The following is a 17,625-nucleotide window of genomic DNA, read 5'->3' on the forward strand; positions in this document are numbered from 1 at the left end:
ATCGTACACGAAGATCAGCGGACCAGCAAGGTAAATTTCTCTCCGAAATTGGGAGCGGCCAAATTCTCTATGCACTGATTTTATAATACATCATTGCCTTCGCCACTTTGCGTTCCATAGTAGCGTGCCAATTTTCACGGAGACGTGAAAGCGAGGCACGCGAGTCGCGTGACGAGCAAAGTCGTACAATTTGTGCTACGCGTGCAAACTTTTCATCATATGTACGAATACATGCCGCACGATCGATTCAAAAATTCCCCTTTCCGGTATTTTGCTTTATATTCCTTTCATAGCATAAAAGAATTTGCTGTGGTTTTATTCGATCCGTATTGCAAACTTGACTTGTTTCTCCTTCTTTATATCGCAGATATCGATCGCGAGACAATTTGATGAGACGCGAAAGTGTTTCTCTCTCTCTCTCTCTCTCTCTCTCTCGTACGGCAAGCGTTAAAGCGCAGCCGTTGATGAATGCATCGACTCTGCGGCGGTCTCGTCGGCGAGGCGCAATATTTTTAAAAATATGTGTCGCGCTTCGTTATCGGCTGTTATTCGCAACGTTACCGAGATGGTGTCGTACAAAGTTCCGGCACAAAGAGCCGGTCGCACAGAATGTGATAGAACGAACGACGAGCGACACGAGCTTCGCGAGCGCACTGTAGATCAGCCAGTGTCTTTCAATGCATCCCCGATGCACAACACAGAAAGCACGTCACTCGTTGCGGCCACTGACGTGTAATAGGTTTGCAATGGACACAGTTGGCGGTTTCGCAACTTTCGTCAAATTCACTCCACTGAACGTGAAATCCTGCCGTTTACCAATGAAAAGGAATTTCATGCGTAATTCGAAACATTCTTTTTGATCATTTTTTGTTGATACGGTGCTTGTAAAAGTAGATATTTACGTGAACGTCTCGTCCTCCAAGGAGAAAATGTAACGCTTTCGCGACGCAGACTTTTCAGAGGCATCGCGTTTCTCTTCGCGAAAACGCCGCTCGAGTTGGATATTACCGTACAAAAATAGTTTTCGCGCAAGGAACACGCCGATCGCGTAATTTCATCCTGACCGATTACGTAAACTGTCTATAATTACAGGCATGAGCGCGATAAGCACGAGCGACCGCTCGTGTAACAGTCGCACGTATATAATGTATAAATAAAATGTCTTGTCAATCGAGACGATGACTTGATGAATGCAACATTCGCAATGTTGATCTTAATTGTTGCATATTTATAGGACCGGCGAAAACTAGAAACTTTTTTTTCCATACAAGTTTTACAATTTTCCACTCGATTATAGATGACAGTTTACATTATTACGATTAGTTTATGATTGAAAAGATGGTTGCACATCGATACTCATCTTCTTATGTCATTTCAGAGAGATACGCTTGATCGCGAGTAACGTTTTATGTAACTTTGTTCTCTCTATACGTCAATCGAGCACTTTCCAAGAATATCTGCGAATCGCATCAAGTCTTTTGAATAATTTAACTCCTAGCAGCCAGGTATTTCTGGCTTTGGTGTCTACGTGCACAAGTGTGCGCGCGCGGAACTCGTGTGTGGACGCGATATTCTCGTTGCATCGACAAATTTTTTCGTCGTCAAGTTGATTCTCGCGAGTTGTACCTCGCGGATCCCTTGATCAAATATCGAGCGTGTACGAAACATCGGCGTACCTCTGGAAACCGCATTTTTCCTCGCGGTAACTAATGATTCTAATCAAAACGACAAGCATCGGTGATTAGGTGTGATTACGCAACAGCGGATATAATAGACGCCATGTCGTGTAACGAGCCTTGATTAGGCTCGTAACGTCGCGCTGAATGCGCGTTTTCCGCAAACCGAATTGGCGCGCAATCTTGATGAGGTGAATCGTTATATACGTGAGAGAGAGAGAGAGAGAGAGAGAGAGAGAGAGAGAGAAAGAGTGAAAGGAGAAATTGTTTATTTGTCGCGGATGCGGACAAATCTCGGTATCCCGAAAGATCGAACAGAGAGGGCGTTTTCTCGATTGTTTTTTAGCAATAAAAACAAAAGTATATTATACGTATTATATATGATACACGAGTTACGAGCAGCTAATTTAGCTCACGTGAATTTAACGCAAACGTAGAAGATGGGAATTTTGCTCTTATCGGAAGAAATATGCGCCAACTCTCGTCTCGTGCGCGTGGAAAGCATCGAATTTGATCACGTTCGATGAACGCGTCTATCTCGATCGGTGAAGAAGAACGGAAACGCGTAAGACTACAGAGGCGCGATAAAGCAGAGAGAGGGCGGCGAAGGAGCCTTCTTCCTCGGGATTAACCTTGGACTTGACTTGAAGGAATGCGCCGTGCAGTGACCTCCGCTCGCACACGCTCGCTCGCTCGTTCGTTCACTAACTCACGGCGTTCATCTCTCGTTCACCTTCCTTCTCTCCATCGTCCCATTTCGTTTCATGGTGGGCGCTGCAGCCTGCTGGTCGGTGCATTCTCTCACAGCCAGTTTGAATCTTTCGGATTCAACGGAAGGCGACCATCAAGTTGTCCCTTTACTCTGATACCAAGTTCCACGTGAACGAGTACATGCGTTTGCCATCGCAATCGTAAAGATCATTCACATTTTCACAGAAAAATCAAAATTGCTGTTGCTGTTGCGTGACAATACGTTTTTAATCTCGGTAACTGAACAATAACGTCGCAAAAGAAGATGAAGTTTATCGACGACGGTCTGTTTTGCAAGATTGGAAAAATTTTCAATCTCGTTAAGCTTGATCTTTGAATTCGATTTTCGAGAGCCATCAGTCTCGACGAAAAGCTAACTGTTAAAAAATAACTTTTTCACAATCGCGAGAGTTTTTACCAAGCCGACTGTAATGACGTAATAATATGATGTAACGAATAAAAGCCTCGATAAGAATCTGATAGGTTACATTTGTACTCGATATACGTTGACGAGGATGCAATGGTCATTGCTGGGGGTCAGATGATAGATCTAGAATAGGTCTAGAAAGGAATGCCTTTTAAAATCCATATGGATCGTCTCGTCTTATCGTTAAACCATTCCGCATTCCAAAAGAAACGCGATCCACAGTCGACTTGTCCAGGATTCACAACTTACTGTTCCTCATACGTACGCTTCAAGTCATATAATAGATATCTCTTGAGGTAGACGAGAGGCACACTCGACACATACACACGAAACGCGTACACGCGTGTTGAATTTACGATGTGCGCGCGCGCGTGAGAGAGAGAGAGAGAGAGAGAGCATTATCGATATTTATTGTGGTTCTCTCTGCTTCGATAGAGTCATCATTCTATAAATATAATACACCACGCAACAAAGGTGGATACGTGCGATAGCGCTTATACATGAGATTTATCGTAACTTGTAAAATCCTGCTCGTTTCAAATTAGCAAATTTACGCAAACGGATTTCAATCTCCACATGTCCTAACACGAAAGTGAGGGGACCCGCGGTTGCATCGTTTGCTCGTTGTTCTTTCACGTGTATTTTACGTGCGAGACGTCGTCGATAAAAAGCGTCGGTGATTAATCTACAGTAATGATAGATCAAAGGATATACGCAGTAAAGTCATCGCGACGACTGTGCCGGCGACTCGACACTCGTCGGGCTATTGCGGCCTTCGGCTAAAAATAGATCGGGTGACTTTGTATTTATGGCACATGGCGTAGATTCATTCGATTCGAGGGAAGCTGTACAACGACGATCGAATGGCAAACGATAGTTTGCCGTTTGATAATCGATTCGCTCGTCGCTCTAGAAACTTGAGAATGACGCGACGTCATCTCGAGCTTGCGGTAAGCGAGACGTTTCGGATGAAACGAAAAAGGTATTTGATGTAGTGGTGGTGATGCCTTATCTAATCGCGAAGCAACGGTCCGAGATTAGCACGATGGCACACAATGCATCTCGTAGCCCTTGTTTCGTTTGTACATATATTATTAGGTATACGCAAAGTTTGAGTCTTTTTTTTCAATGACAAAACATTGTGATATTAATATTTAAACTTGAAGTCAATTCTTGCCCTTTTACATTATTTTCCAAGAGTTGCGCGACATCGAAGCTTGTGAAACGTTATATGTTATGATTCAACGATAAACATAATTTTGTAAAACAATAGTGAGCGCGATGCATACATTATGCACCTAAAGCATGCAACAAGTGACTAAAACTTTTGCATACGTAACAATTCCAGCTTAATAATTACGATAAGACTAAATTATTACATCTAGTGTCTCATGTTCCACGGAACACAAACTTTTGGCAAAAGCACACGTTTTTCGCGTTTTTGATACTTTATACAATGAACATGTATGATACCGACAGGATTATGTCGTTGAGACGCGATTCCTATAATTCTTGATAACTCGAATAGCGGAATGACGTAAATCGACAGTCGTTTGGTCGTTATTATTTCTGCATGTTAAGCCTGCGAATTGTAACGTTGACTTGGAAATTACCAAAGATCATGCTGGAAAGTACAGCGTGTCAATCCTCGCTATTTTCTTTACGTATACGCGTATTCGTATGTACATTGTTTTTGTAAAACGCCCATATAAAATAATTTGTTTCAGAAGACGTGGGCTACAGAAGTGTCGAGATCACGTCCGCCTTCACGCATCTGCCTCAAAAGGGTGAGTATTTCCGTAATTCATATCTCGAAAACTTTTCTTATCGATTTCAGCATAAATGAGTTGTAAAATTTCAAACGATTCACTTGCGCAAATCCGTGCGAGAATGTGTCAAAACGTCGAGAGCTCTCTTTGGGTCCAAAAACAGATTACTCTGACGCTTATAATACCGTATTGCATTCTATATACTGGGAGATATTACTGAAAGACATTTATGATCGTTTCGAATGGCTTACCGCTCCGGTCGTGAACACAAAAAAAGGACAAGAAAAATGACGAGAGCAAATTTCGAGAACGCAAATATTATTTCCAAGTCGTAACAACTGGTATAACCGGTACGACCATAATCGACGTGGGAGGTAGAGCGAGCAAGTGATTGCCAAATTACCAAATTTTGTATGTGCGACTCGAGTATTGGAAGCATTTTTAACGATACACAATGGCACGTCGAGCTGAATGCCTTTGCCCTTTCGGGAAAGTTTTATTGAGAGGAAGGGTCTTGGTGACATCCTTGGTGATAAATATCCATACAGTGTTGTTTGAACCTTTAGCCTTTAGTGTTCAAGAATCTATATAGAGTACAGTCTTAGTTTCGCCTATGGAGCAGCTTTGTCCGAAAAACGGACAAGACAATTCTTTGCTCGTCGTACAATATAGTTGTTCAATTCTATAATCCAATTGTGCGTGTCGTTTGATAATAGAAATGACTCACGCGATGGTATATCGGTGAAACCGATTGGTTACACGTTTGTCAGACAGTGAAATGACGCGTATCTGTTTATGAAAAAATATTCACTCGGCAAAATTGACCTATTTTGTCGACGAAAGAAATTTCGCTGTAATATCGAACGATTGGAAAAAGCGATCACGATAGAGAAACGTGCACACGTGTTTTGGATAACAAAACGTTGGGACAGAACGGTATTCTCCTCTGTTTTCCACGAGTTTTATTTTTCTGCTCAGTTCGCTTTGGATGCATGCATCGCGTTCACTATTATTTTTCAAAGTTATGTTCATCATTGAATCGTGACACAATGACGTTTTACAAACGTTTTGATGCCAACTCTTGTAAAACGTAATAAAAAAGCGAGCGCCGAAAAAAAACGACAAACTTTTGCATACACTTGGTAATTTGCGCGGCCGACTTCGTTTACGGAACTTTTGACTCGCGCGTGTCCGTCGATGCCTCGAACGAGTGGAGACTCGCCATCGCTCGCGCGATTGGCCAATGTGCCCTCGATGCCCCCGCTTCTCGATTCCGCATCGCGGATTCGATCGCGCGAGCGATGAAGAATCATCGAGAGTCGTCAGGCTTGCGTTTTAGTCGCGATTCATCTACCAGATGGATAATGCTCGGCGCGTTCCGTCTCTTTCCCTCACACCTCATCTTTGCGTACGGGGGCTCGCGTAATCGCTTCCAGCGCGAGCTAAATTTAGCACTGACCGTTGCTTTTGCCGAGCTAAACGACGTAAAAGCTTCTGCGCGCGTGCGGACGCGTCGAGGTCGAGGTGATCCGAGACGAAAGATGCAGTCTATCGAGTTGTGCGGTTGAATTCGACCTTTCCACCTGTGAACACACTCGTCCCGACGTACGCTGTACGTACGTACGCGCGATCACGCGGAGGACACCCACCATCGCAGCGTGAACTTGTGACTCTTGGCGCGATAACGCGTAATCTGTGGACGGTTTATCGGCGCACGTGTCTCGGAATTTCTCACAGCGTGATTCTCTGCCAGTTTGCTGGAAAACGCTTTCGTTAGAGCTTGGAAAAACCGAGTGTAGACGCGAGTGTGCGGTTTCCTCCAAGTCTGCTTACAAATTGCTAAGATTTATAAGATGTTCACTGTTGTTTCTCGCTAAATGACGTATCACGTACGACGTTTCATAAACTGGAATGCCAATTCTACAAAAGCGTAAGAAAGCGAGAATCAATTTCAAATTTAAATAATAATAAGTAATAGCATAGCGCTGAAGAAAGACTAAAACTTTTGCATGCGCAAATGCTTCAAATCTAAAAGGATGAATGCGCGAGAGGTAAAACTGTGCGCGCGCGTACGCGAAAACGTTGCGCGTAATAAACGTCTAAAAATAAACCGGGCTATCGCGCGCGGTGCGAGCTCGTATCGTAAGCGATAAACATCGCCACGCCACGCCACAAAACGCCTCGTCGTGCTCAAGTTCCAGTTTTCTCGATTCGATCGTCGCGATATCACGAGATAACGCCACGGTGTTTCTCCCCGATACGGCGACGAGACGCCACGAACGAACCGTTGTCGCGCGACGTCGCTATCGAAGGATTGAGAGAACCGATTCATCTCGCGCGCGAAACTAGTCGAGTCTTCGACTTAACGAGGACCCAAAGAGAGCTATGAGGGTTCACGTGGAGCGAGCAAACACGTTCGATCGATATCCGCGCGTGGACGGTTCAAACGCAAAGATGCTCGCTAGACACCGTGATCAGGGGACCACAACGGTGGACGAGCACGTGGTCGCGGCCGGTGGTGACGGTGCCCACGGAACCACGTTACCGGACTCGTGTTGTTGTTACATGTGCGTAGAGATGGCCAGGGACACGCCGGGCTCACCAATGCCGCGTCCTCGGGATCTCGGAGCTGGAGGCGGAGGAGGCGCAGCCACGGTCACCTTGACTTCCGGTGCGTATCACGCGGCCGCAGCCGCAGCTGCAGCCGCAGCCGCTGCCGCCGACACCGTCGGTCTGCAGGACAACGCGTTGCAGCAAAAGTTACTCGAGGTAATGTACGATCGATGCGTGCAAGTGCATTGTCGTTAAAACATCAAAGGTACGGAAAAAGCTACGTAATCTTACGTTCGATACTCGAGCTCGCCATGGTCGAGTTTGCTAGCCAGAGTGAGCCAGAGTCCCGAGTTACACGAGTTCTTTCGGGACGAATTTGTATAACGATTTGTGCAGCGAGGGAATAACGCAACCACATCGTCGAGCGGTAACGTTCCAATTACCGGCAAACGTACCACCGTTTTGGCTCACAATCAGTTCGATCAATTCCGCGCGTTTTATTAGACGTGCAAATTAATTTACGCTCAATTTCTCCGAAAAAAGCACCGAATTAATTTGAGCATATAATATTATACTGTAATGTTACATATTATATATACATACATAAGGCACTAGGAGCTTTGCCCGATCCAAATCGCCATGGTATTCTACTGTTTTTAATTCGTGCAAGTGGCTTTTCAAAGTTTTCTGTTAAATTAATTGAATCTGAATTGTGACGGTGCTATTGATAAACTTACTTGATGCGCCACCCGCGATTTCCGAGAGAAATTCAAAATTTAAATTTAAAGCATCTCTTTCTTCCCATGCATTTGTATGCACATAGTTGTTCAACGTATCAATTTTGACTTTTTTAAGAAAATCTCCTTTATATTTCCGCAAGAATCTGAAGCCGCGCGGCGATCAATCCGACAATCAGAAAGAGAATCAAGATATTGATAAAGAAGGTGAGTCGTGACATCGGAAGTGGACGTACCGATGTTATTAAGCTGCGATTATTGTACTCGCGTATCCAGTCTTGCGTAATCATCATCGCATTTGGATCCAGCGTCTTTGGACTTGGGATGGCCTGAGGATTCAATGATCTTAGTGCACATTTTCCAAAGAGTTGTTATAAATGTACGTGCAATTACCAATTAGTAATGTCATTTTGTTTAATTTTTCTATTGACAGAGATATCGATGTTTCTTAAAGAAAAATAAAAGAAAAAAATCTTTTTCTATTATATCTTTCTATTCTTTACATCTTTTCATTCCGCGTGAGAAAGGAAATTTGTCATTTCTGGCTGATTTATCGCACGTCTCGCTTTGATATCTTACTGTCGTGGACAAAAAGTTTCCAGCATTTTTATAGGCATAAATATAGCAGTGTTATACCAACATAGTCACAAGCCAAGGCTATCGAATTTAGTGGCGCTCTGCATAATGGACAAGGTAGTGGTGCAGGTTTGATCGTAACGTCGCAGTAGTTCGCAAGACACTCCGCGCACAACAAGTGACCGCAGGAGGCTTTCACGCCAATCTCTGGCGCTCCCAAACAGATTGGACAGATTTCATCGTTATACGTGACTAGGGGCCTATCGTCGCTACCGCGAAAACGGAAATAAATGCTGTATCCTTCGGGAGCACGTTTCACAATGTACATTTCGCGTACACCTCGAAAATTGCGATTGAAAAAGCGATGGTACTTGATCTCCTTTATTTCAGTATTCGCATCCCGACTCTCTGACTCGACTGCGGTCTTTCGATTCTTCTGTAAGTTCCACTTGCCACCGGACGAGCCCTTTCTTCTGCACAATAAAGCGTAGTAAATACCGAAGACACCTATCGCCAACACCGTGATCCGCAGAGCGTATCCTTTCCATCCCGAGACCGGAGCCACGCTCGGAGACATAATAAAAGCGATGGTCTTGGCTCTGTATCGTTCCGTAAAGTTCGTTCTACGACACGTCTCTCAGTTTGCAGGTACACTCTCCTGTACACTCTCTCATGTGCCGCAAGATTGCCTGATCAACGCATTTGCAAATTTCACAATCGAGATATTTGGTCGAGTTTGGTTAACAAATTGACAGCAGGCGGAAACGCTGTTCAATTGTCTACTAACTAAACTTGCATACATCTAATACTGATACCAATAGTTAATAATAACAATACTGTGGTTTGAACGATTTCCCGTAAAGTTGTTGAAACGCGGACGCAATTGGACGAAATCGCCGTGGCTTCTGTGCTCGGAAGGCGAGCAACCCACGCGTTTCCTTCTAAGAAAAGGCGACTCAAGCTGGTCGCCTACGTGCGACCAGTGACAAGCAGCAACGAAAAACATTCGATAGACACGAAGAATTGGATCAAACGAGTCGGATGCACGCCACGTTGGCGCGAAACTTTGCAACACGCGTACCTTTCCATGGGACAAAAGCGCGAGAAAAGCGCGAGAAAAGCTTTTATTCAGAAAGAGAGTGAGAATGAAATATGTATTGCTTTTGTTGATAAATTTACACATCCGCGTTTGCTTTACATCCCCTTTATATCGGACTTATCTTTATCACTCGTGATAAAAAGCAGAGGAAAAAAGAGTGAACGAGCATCGACTCGCTAAAGTCAGTAAAAATTAACTATTTTATCGACTAAAACAGGTATGTCACCTCGCGACAGAAATATTTCATGGCGATTTGGATTGGAAAAGGAAATATATCTTGAATCGCATCTCTTTATGGAGATTGCGTTTCGAAATTCTTCCAAATTATGTAGTCTGCTTTCAGACATTTTTGATATTTCAGTTAAGGACATTGCATTACCCTTGAGATATCTGGATCTGTTTCCAGCTACAGCAGCAACATCAACTTCAGCAGCAGCTTCTCCGACACGAGTACCAGATTCAGGAACGACGGTTGGCCGAGATGCACCACCAACAAGTACAACAACTCAAGGCAAGTTGCAAGTTACACAAGTTTTATCGTTAGAAGAGATTTTATTGCGTTTACAATTGCGTTTACGGATTAGCCAAATTCGTCGAGTTATATTGTTGTCTCGACGAGCTTTTTATTAATTAATCAGAGCACGCAATTTTTTTCTCCCAGTGAGGTGTGGAAAAACTTGACTTTCAAGTACGAGATGGTGACGGTATTATTTAATCCGGTCGTTGGAAAGGTTGAAATTGCAAACGACAGCGACCATTCGCGGTAACAGTGACCAGCTGTGACGGCATTATGATTCGCTCATAGCAGAAGAGAGGATCCTCCTTTTTACCCAACGCTCTCGTCTCTCTTCCTCGTCCCTCTCTTCGGGAACGTCCCTTTCTCTCTCCGCGAGTCGAAAGTCCAACGGAATATTCCTCTCATTGTCACTGGGAGGCGCGTAACGTGCGTCACGAAGACGATAATAACAATAACGGTTGATCGTGAAAATAAACCGGTTACGCGAGTAGCCATTGATGCCCGCCGTGGAATCCCGCGGTCCGCGGGATCAACTTTGCGTCTCTCCGTTGGTCTCGCAGTACGCTGCGATTTATTTGCACATTGGCTGTCACATTGGCAGAAGAGGTATTCTCGACACTGACACTGATATTCAACAAATGCCTCTATTTCTTTTCGCGACTCGGACTTTTGCAGCCCGTCCTCCTGACTACATGAAATGTATGCATAATGCATTGTAATTACGCGTTTGTTGTGTTTGGCGCGTTGTATAATCTTCTACGTATATTTGCCGGAAAATCATGTTCACTATTCACGGATGATGCGTGGTATATTAGTTGGTAAATTATGATAAACGTATGCACGACACAATGTACTTTTTAGCATGGTAACTTTCAGCCGATACTGTTTCTGTACGCGTTGTGCACACGTTGTGTAAATGCAAATCTCGGTTCATCTTGCTCTTGTCAGTTTTCCTCTGCTCGAGCACTCTTGAAAATATGAATTTATTCGTCTATGTTATTTTCGATAGGCGAGATGTACATGCAAATAACGGGTACACTTGTGACGCGTAGCCGCGTCATTTCCGCTGTCATTTAGGTGTCGACAGGTGCGCGCAGGTGTTCTCGCGGATGAATCGTTTACGCTCCAACAATGGCACTCTGCTCCGATTTGCTTCCATTTATTAGCCATTATCGATCGTGGATCTCTTCCGCCTTATTATCGCTATTATATATGTGTGTCCACACATGTCCTTTATTTCGAGTTTCATGAAATGCCAGTATGCGAAATGCGATTTCGCGCGAGTACGCGGTAGAGAGCGACGAAAAATTTCAATTCTGTTGTAAACTTTTTCGTAGCCCAGACCAAAACCTAATTCCTTATAATGGAGAAAAAATGCTTGTACAATGAAATTTTCTTGTGCAGGTCTGGGAACAACAGAAGCAGCAGCAGCAGCAGGATGAGCAGAAGCGAGAAAAGGAGAGGCTCGAGGCCCTTAGGAAGAAGGACAAGCATGATCACAGTGCAAACGCGTCCACTGAGGTCAAACAACGCCTTCAGGTAAGCCGAAGAAGACGAGAGACGAAAATAGCTTGTTGAGCTATTTCTAATGATATTGGCACAGAGAACCAAGTTTGCTTGATCTGAATCTCCTTGCAAATTGCAACGTTTTGTTTATAAAACGCTTACAATTACAGAGCTTTCTGGTGAACAAGAAGCAGAGAGAGGCAGCTGCTGCGGCGAATGGAGTGGTACCTGGCACGCCCGGGTACAGGAGCTGGTAAGACGTCGTGCAAAATGAGTACCGGATTTTTAAAGTTCATTCTCAAAGTGACAAAGTGCAAAATCTAGAAAAATGCTAAGAAAAACGTTATCTTTCTCGTGATAAGCATTTTTTGTACATTAAATATTATTTACTTACTATAAGGGAACTTGGTAATAATCGATAAAATGTTATTCTGCACTTATTGAACATGCATCGATAGAGCCTTTTTGCGTCTTTGTGCATACGTTGGGTCTTTACAACGAATATTTATAAATTGTTTTACTTTAAGAACAGATTACATTATCTCCTTCCAAAGAAATCCAAGGAAAGGTTGAAAATCATTGCTTGTTCCGTTGCCCGAATCGGTTTCGGATGTGTCGAGTAATTTGTCACGTCCTTTCGGTTTTAATGGGTCGTCGCGATCGTTGTCGTAGTTCTCTCCGTCGCAGACGAAGTAACGGTAATAGAACAACCTGGCCCAGTTATCCATTTAGCAACAGCCTATGTGCTCTCGGCGTTATTTCCTCGTCTCAATGATCAAACGCGTATGCACAGTGTGTTTTCTATATTCTTCGTCTATTTCCTATATTTTCAATACGATATAATTTGAAATAAACGATGTTGCAAATTTTGCTCTTTATCCAGGCTGCAGCCACAAACAGAATCATCGAGCACCGCGAATGCAGCGCATCCTTATCGAATGCCGCAGATGCTTCAAGAAAAGTTTGGCGATGATTTTCCGCTCCGGAAGACAGGTAATTGTCCGTTGTTGAATGCGTCAGTGAGTGACTCGTGCATACTTGGTGCCGGTAGTTTATGTGTGCCGACAGAATGTTTACTAAAGCATGATGTTTCACTGTTCGAGAAACGAGTTGAATCCCGGTGAGCAAACAGCTTGCGCAAATCGCGACATTTATTCATCGCAATTATAATTAGTTTTTTTGCAAACGTATTGAAAGGTAAATTCTCCTCAACAAGATTCGCTCGATCGAATTATCTGACGTACGCGTAAGTACGATCAAAGTATGTACAATAAACGGATATATTGCGTCATCCTTCCTCGTGAAATTCATTTTCCAAATGAATCCTTGCGATTGGTCACCGATTGAGTATCCGTCTTTTGTCGCCTCTTTTGCACCGTGACACTTTGATTTATGCCTGCCTTAAAAAGAGTCGAGGTCATTTTTGCATTTGCTGACTCTTGCTAAATGCGTGCGCACGTGCGGCTTTGTAATTTACATCTTGGCGAATGAATCGTCGATTACCGCCCGCGTTATCTCAACTGATATACGCTCACTTACCTGCGCGACGACCTGCCGACGTGTGTACGTAACTCGTATATCCGCAAACTCGTGCACGCGGACAAAAGCATGTAGTTCCGTGAGGAAGCATGCACACACAACTAGCTTTCAAAAGCACACGGTCCTTTTCTTTCTTTTCTTCTTCTTCTTCTTCTTCTTCTTTACGCGATCGAGCGCGTCAATAGAGTAAATGCATGATTGCTACAAATCCGGAAATGTGAAGAAAGAGGATAAATTTGTGAAAAGTTTGTGTCGCTAAACTAAAACTTGCTAGTGCACTACTAAAACGGTGCGTTTGCAAACATAGAGCTCCAACGCTTTCTGATTTGCCATTGTAAACTTAAAAATTTTTAACTGGATTTTGAATTTTGAAACGGTGAAAGTGCGCTTACAATACCTCTTGTCCAGGCAAGTGTCACGAGGAGGCATATTAATTTCCCTTATTAATTTTATGCGCGAACTTTCCATGTCCACTACGTTATATCGATAATACGAGCGAGCGAACGCGAATGTAAATTATCGCGACGAGCGTCTTGTATCGTGTTTTCTGGCGCTTTTAATTTCCCCGCCCACCCCCTTTGGTATGACAATGACCGACTAACAACCGGCTGAAAAATTGGCCAGCCTCGGAGCCGAACCTGCTGAAGGTGCGACTAAAACAACGCGTCGAGAGGAACATGGCAGCATCGAGAAATTCACCCCTGATGGCACGCCGGAAGGATCGCCTGCTGTCGCACCTCAAGCGGAAATCGTTACTAGCAAGTACGTTCCTCTCTCTCACACACTTGAGCTTCTTTCGAGAGGGCTACTAAGAGTATCCTAGAATGAGAGAGAGTTCTCTCTATTCTCTCTATTCTTTGCGTGAGCACATTCGTCGACATTTCGTACATATGTAATATATTATATATATATCAATGCATTTCGAGTGTTCGATTAATTGACTGTTGAGTTTTTGACGTTTGCTACTTACTCTCCCATAACAGCATGAATCAGACTTTTTTCCGATTAACACACGTAAATTAGAGGTAGAACGGTCCACTTTGAAAGTAAATCTGACTGAAATAGCTGACAAAAATCCCCAAGTAACGCGACAAATCAACGCGACTTGGACAGAAAACGGCTACTTCGACACTTGTCTCTATTTTGCAACATTTTTCGCATTGTTTTGTTCGGAATTACGATTCGTAATAATTTACATCACAAATGTGGAAAGTTGATTTATTCTTGAAAGAGAATCGTTAAATTGATTAAACGCCGTTTCTCCCGTTTACGCGTAATACATGCAATTTTGTGCCGAGATTCGGCCGTGCCATCATCAATCTTATTTCATTTCGCATTTCTCACGTCGCGCAATTAGGCGACACGTGTTTCCTCCTCCTCCTCCTCTTCCTCTTCCTCCGAGTTTCGACGTATTAATTGTACGCTTTTCAGACTCTGGCAGCAATCCCGAATCTGGGCCTAACTCTCCTCCGACCGTCAACAATTCTCAGGCCAGTCCCACCGCTGGAAGTAACACAGCGATACAAGAAGTGAGTCGTCCATTCTCTCTCTCCCGTTATATCACATGAAAATTCAACTGCAAACGTTCGTCAGCTGTGTACCCCATTACACGAGACTCAACGAGTCACAAGAGTCTACAGCTTATAAAGTCTTGTAAATTAATTCGTTGCAGGAAAGCGAGAATCCGGCGTATGGAGGACGTCTCACTAGCAGTAGTCAACAAGGCAGCCTTTCGGATCTTTCGCTCTTCAGTTCACCGTCCATGCCCAACATCTCGTTGGGCAGACCTCACGTGCCGTCGAGCTCGTCGGTGAGTGTCGTCATTTTCCAAATAATCTACCTAAATCGTCCTACAATTGTGCCGGCGATTCTTATCTCTGATTTCTATCTATGTCTTTTCCGGTCGCAGAGCGGGACAAAATTGGCACCAGTCTCCGAAGCGGAAGTGCGTGCCGCGTTTACGGCGCGTCTCGGCATGCCGCTTACCGGTCAAATGCTGCACGGCACCCTACCGTTCTATCCGTCCCTGACGGTCATTGAAGGCGAGCCGACGTACATCCACAAACAGATGCAACAAAATCTCCAGGAGCCACCAACGGCACCACCGCCCGCGGCGTTAGGCAGTAGCAGACAGCATCCAGCGGCAGTGTACCACGCTGCAGCGCCAATCACAGATACACAAGTAGCACACGCGAGACTGCATAAGGCTGGTCACCGGCCTTTAGGTAGTATGTTCCCTCTTTGTCTTCGTAGAAGCCCTTACGCACACGTGCCCTCGTGTTCCAATAATGGGCAATGGTCTCCGTGAGAAAAAAGCGAAGCTCGCCGAGCTGGACGTGTTCCGATCCGTGTCCGGAGGTTCTTTCAGGGACCATTCCCGCGTGAAACACTGCACGTGTCCTTCAAAGTCCTACTGTCACACTTGCGCGCGTGCATCGACTTACGTGCACTTACGATGTTTCTTTTTTTCTTCTTCTCCTTTCCTCGCGCACAGGTAGAACCCAATCGGCACCGTTGCCGCTGGGCCATCCGATGCTGCAGGGTGGTATGATCGCGCCAACTACGCACTACGAGGAATATCTCGCGGAGAAGCAGCTACACGATCAGCAACAGGCGCACAATTATCTGAAACAGCAAATACGTCAGACGGTACTGACGCGGGTCGGTTCACGCGGACAGGCTAATCAACTGGACGAGGCGTCCGAGACCGAAGAGTCCGAGGTGATTGATCTCACGGGCAAGAAGGACCACGCGGAGGAGAGCGAGATCTCGAAGCAACAGAGAGATCGCGAACAATTTCTGCAGCAGCAAAGAGATCTCATGATGAGACACACGCTGCAGACGAGCGAGTCGACCGTCTATGCCGGAAGCAGGACTTGTCAGTCGGCCAGGCCACTATCGAGAGCGCTATCGAGTCCGCTGGTACATTTAGGTAAATCTCTTGGAATGTTGTACATCTTTAGCTCACTACCGATACTTTTGCTGATATTGATACTTTTTGTCGAAAGGTCCCCAGAGCGGCGGCAGCGACATATTTGCGCGAGGTTCCCCGCACCGACCCACCACTGGATTAGCTTACGATCCGCTCATGTTGAAGCACGCGTGCGTTTGCGGCGATACAGTCAGGGGTCATCCCGAACACGGTGGCCGATTGCAGAGCGTATGGGCTAGATTGTCGGAAACGGGCCTGTTGCAACGATGTGACCGGATACGTTCGCGTAAAGCTACGCTTGAAGAGATTCAGACGTGCCACAGCGAAGCACATGCCCTATTATTCGGTGAGTTTTCCTCTTCATTTCGAGCAATCGTAAATAATCAACCAAGAGTAAATGCTAATTATTATCGAGAAGCGGCGATATATCTGATCTGATTTCGTGATGTGCGCAGGAACGAATCCGATAAGCCGACAAAAACTGGACGTGTTGCCTATAAAGAATTTCGTTCGACTTCCCTGCGGCGGGATTGGAGTCGATTCCGACACGACGTGGAACGAGTTTAATACCGCGCCCGCCGCCCGAATGGCAGTGGGATGCGTCGTCGATCTTGCCTTCAAAACCGCGATGGGCGACATTAAGAACGGTTTTGCCGTGGTGAGACCACCCGGTCATCACGCGGAGCCGAATCAGGCCATGGGCTTTTGCTTCTTCAATTCGGTGGCGATCGCAGCGAGGTTGCTTCAACAAAAGTTCAACGTTAAAAAGATCCTAATCTTGGATTGGGTAAGAATCATTGTCACCATAATTGCATAATGCGCAACGCATAATAATTTTAACATGTCTATTAACGAGTGCAACGGGATTACTCTACAATTTTTCAAAATCATTCGTCACAAATGCAAATGTGATCTGGTTACGCGGTCACGCGGTTTTTCCGCCATTGTCCTACAATGGCGAAATATTACATGCTTTGCGTGTTTTCAGGACGTCCATCACGGAAACGGTACTCAGCAAATGTTTTACGACGACTCGCGGGTGCTGTATCTGTCGATACACAGACACGACGATGGTAATTTCTTCCCTGGAACCGGAGGGCCTACCGAGTGCGGTGCCGGCGAGGGTCTGGGCTACAACGTCAACGTGGCGTGGTCTGGCGGCTTGAATCCGCCCATGGGTGATGCGGAGTATCTCGCGGCGTTTCGCACAATCGTCATGCCGATCGCCAAGGAATTCGATCCGGACATCGTGCTCGTCTCGGCCGGCTTCGATGCGGCTGTTGGACATCCGACGCCGTTGGGCGGTTACGAAGTCAGTCCCGCATGTTTCGGCAAAATGACGCAGCAGTTACTTACTCTGGCGGACGGCAAAGTCGTCCTCGCTCTGGAGGGCGGTTACGATTTAACAGCAATCTGTGATTCGGCACAAGAGTGCGTTCGAGCATTGCTCGGTGACGAGCCCAGTCCTCTCCGAGACGAGGAACTCACGAGGATACCCTGTCAAAACGCCATAGACACGCTACAGAAGACCATTGCCATTCAGG

At 45.2% G+C, this 17,625-nt stretch overlaps 2 protein-coding genes across 13 annotated transcripts in view; one reads left to right on the forward strand and one right to left on the reverse strand.

Moving 5' to 3' along the window:
• Nucleotides 1-17,625, forward strand: part of LOC105279183 (histone deacetylase 4) — a 52,912-nt gene that overhangs the window by 31,889 nt on the left and 3,398 nt on the right. For 3 of the 12 annotated variants that reach the window (XM_020031603.2, XM_026975245.1, XM_011338788.3), the window contains 14 exons: nucleotides 4,581-4,640; nucleotides 7,198-7,391; nucleotides 9,994-10,098; nucleotides 11,509-11,643; nucleotides 11,781-11,863; nucleotides 12,494-12,603; nucleotides 13,774-13,911; nucleotides 14,581-14,678; nucleotides 14,822-14,959; nucleotides 15,059-15,377; nucleotides 15,644-16,081; nucleotides 16,158-16,427; nucleotides 16,537-16,868; nucleotides 17,070-17,624. In XM_020031603.2, the coding sequence (XP_019887162.1) occupies nucleotides 4,581-4,640; nucleotides 7,198-7,391; nucleotides 9,994-10,098; nucleotides 11,509-11,643; nucleotides 11,781-11,863; nucleotides 12,494-12,603; nucleotides 13,774-13,911; nucleotides 14,581-14,678; nucleotides 14,822-14,959; nucleotides 15,059-15,377; nucleotides 15,644-16,081; nucleotides 16,158-16,427; nucleotides 16,537-16,868; nucleotides 17,070-17,624 (2,975 nt within the window). Of the gene's footprint in view, nucleotides 1-4,580; nucleotides 7,392-9,993; nucleotides 10,099-11,508; nucleotides 11,644-11,780; nucleotides 11,864-12,493; nucleotides 12,604-13,773; nucleotides 13,912-14,580; nucleotides 14,679-14,821; nucleotides 14,960-15,058; nucleotides 15,378-15,643; nucleotides 16,082-16,157; nucleotides 16,428-16,536; nucleotides 16,869-17,069; nucleotide 17,625 lie in introns of all 12 variants that reach the window. The other 9 variants (XM_020031605.2, XM_026975247.1, XM_011338789.3 and 6 more) reach the window with 5 other exon arrangements.
• Nucleotides 7,866-9,987, reverse strand: LOC105279182. Its single transcript, XM_011338776.3, has one exon. The coding sequence runs from the start codon at nucleotides 9,063-9,065 to the stop codon at nucleotides 8,520-8,522; it is 546 nt and encodes a 181-aa protein (XP_011337078.1). The 5' UTR covers nucleotides 9,066-9,987; the 3' UTR covers nucleotides 7,866-8,519.

This window comes from Ooceraea biroi, chromosome 2, assembly GCF_003672135.1.
Source record: "Ooceraea biroi isolate clonal line C1 chromosome 2, Obir_v5.4, whole genome shotgun sequence".
NCBI classification, from domain to species: domain Eukaryota; kingdom Metazoa; phylum Arthropoda; class Insecta; order Hymenoptera; family Formicidae; genus Ooceraea; species Ooceraea biroi.

Excerpts from the sequence above, each read along its gene's own strand:
- LOC105279182 (XM_011338776.3), bottom strand. The coding sequence starts at position 9,065 with ATGTCTCCGAGCGTGGCTCCGGTCTCGGGATGGAAAGGATACGCTCTG.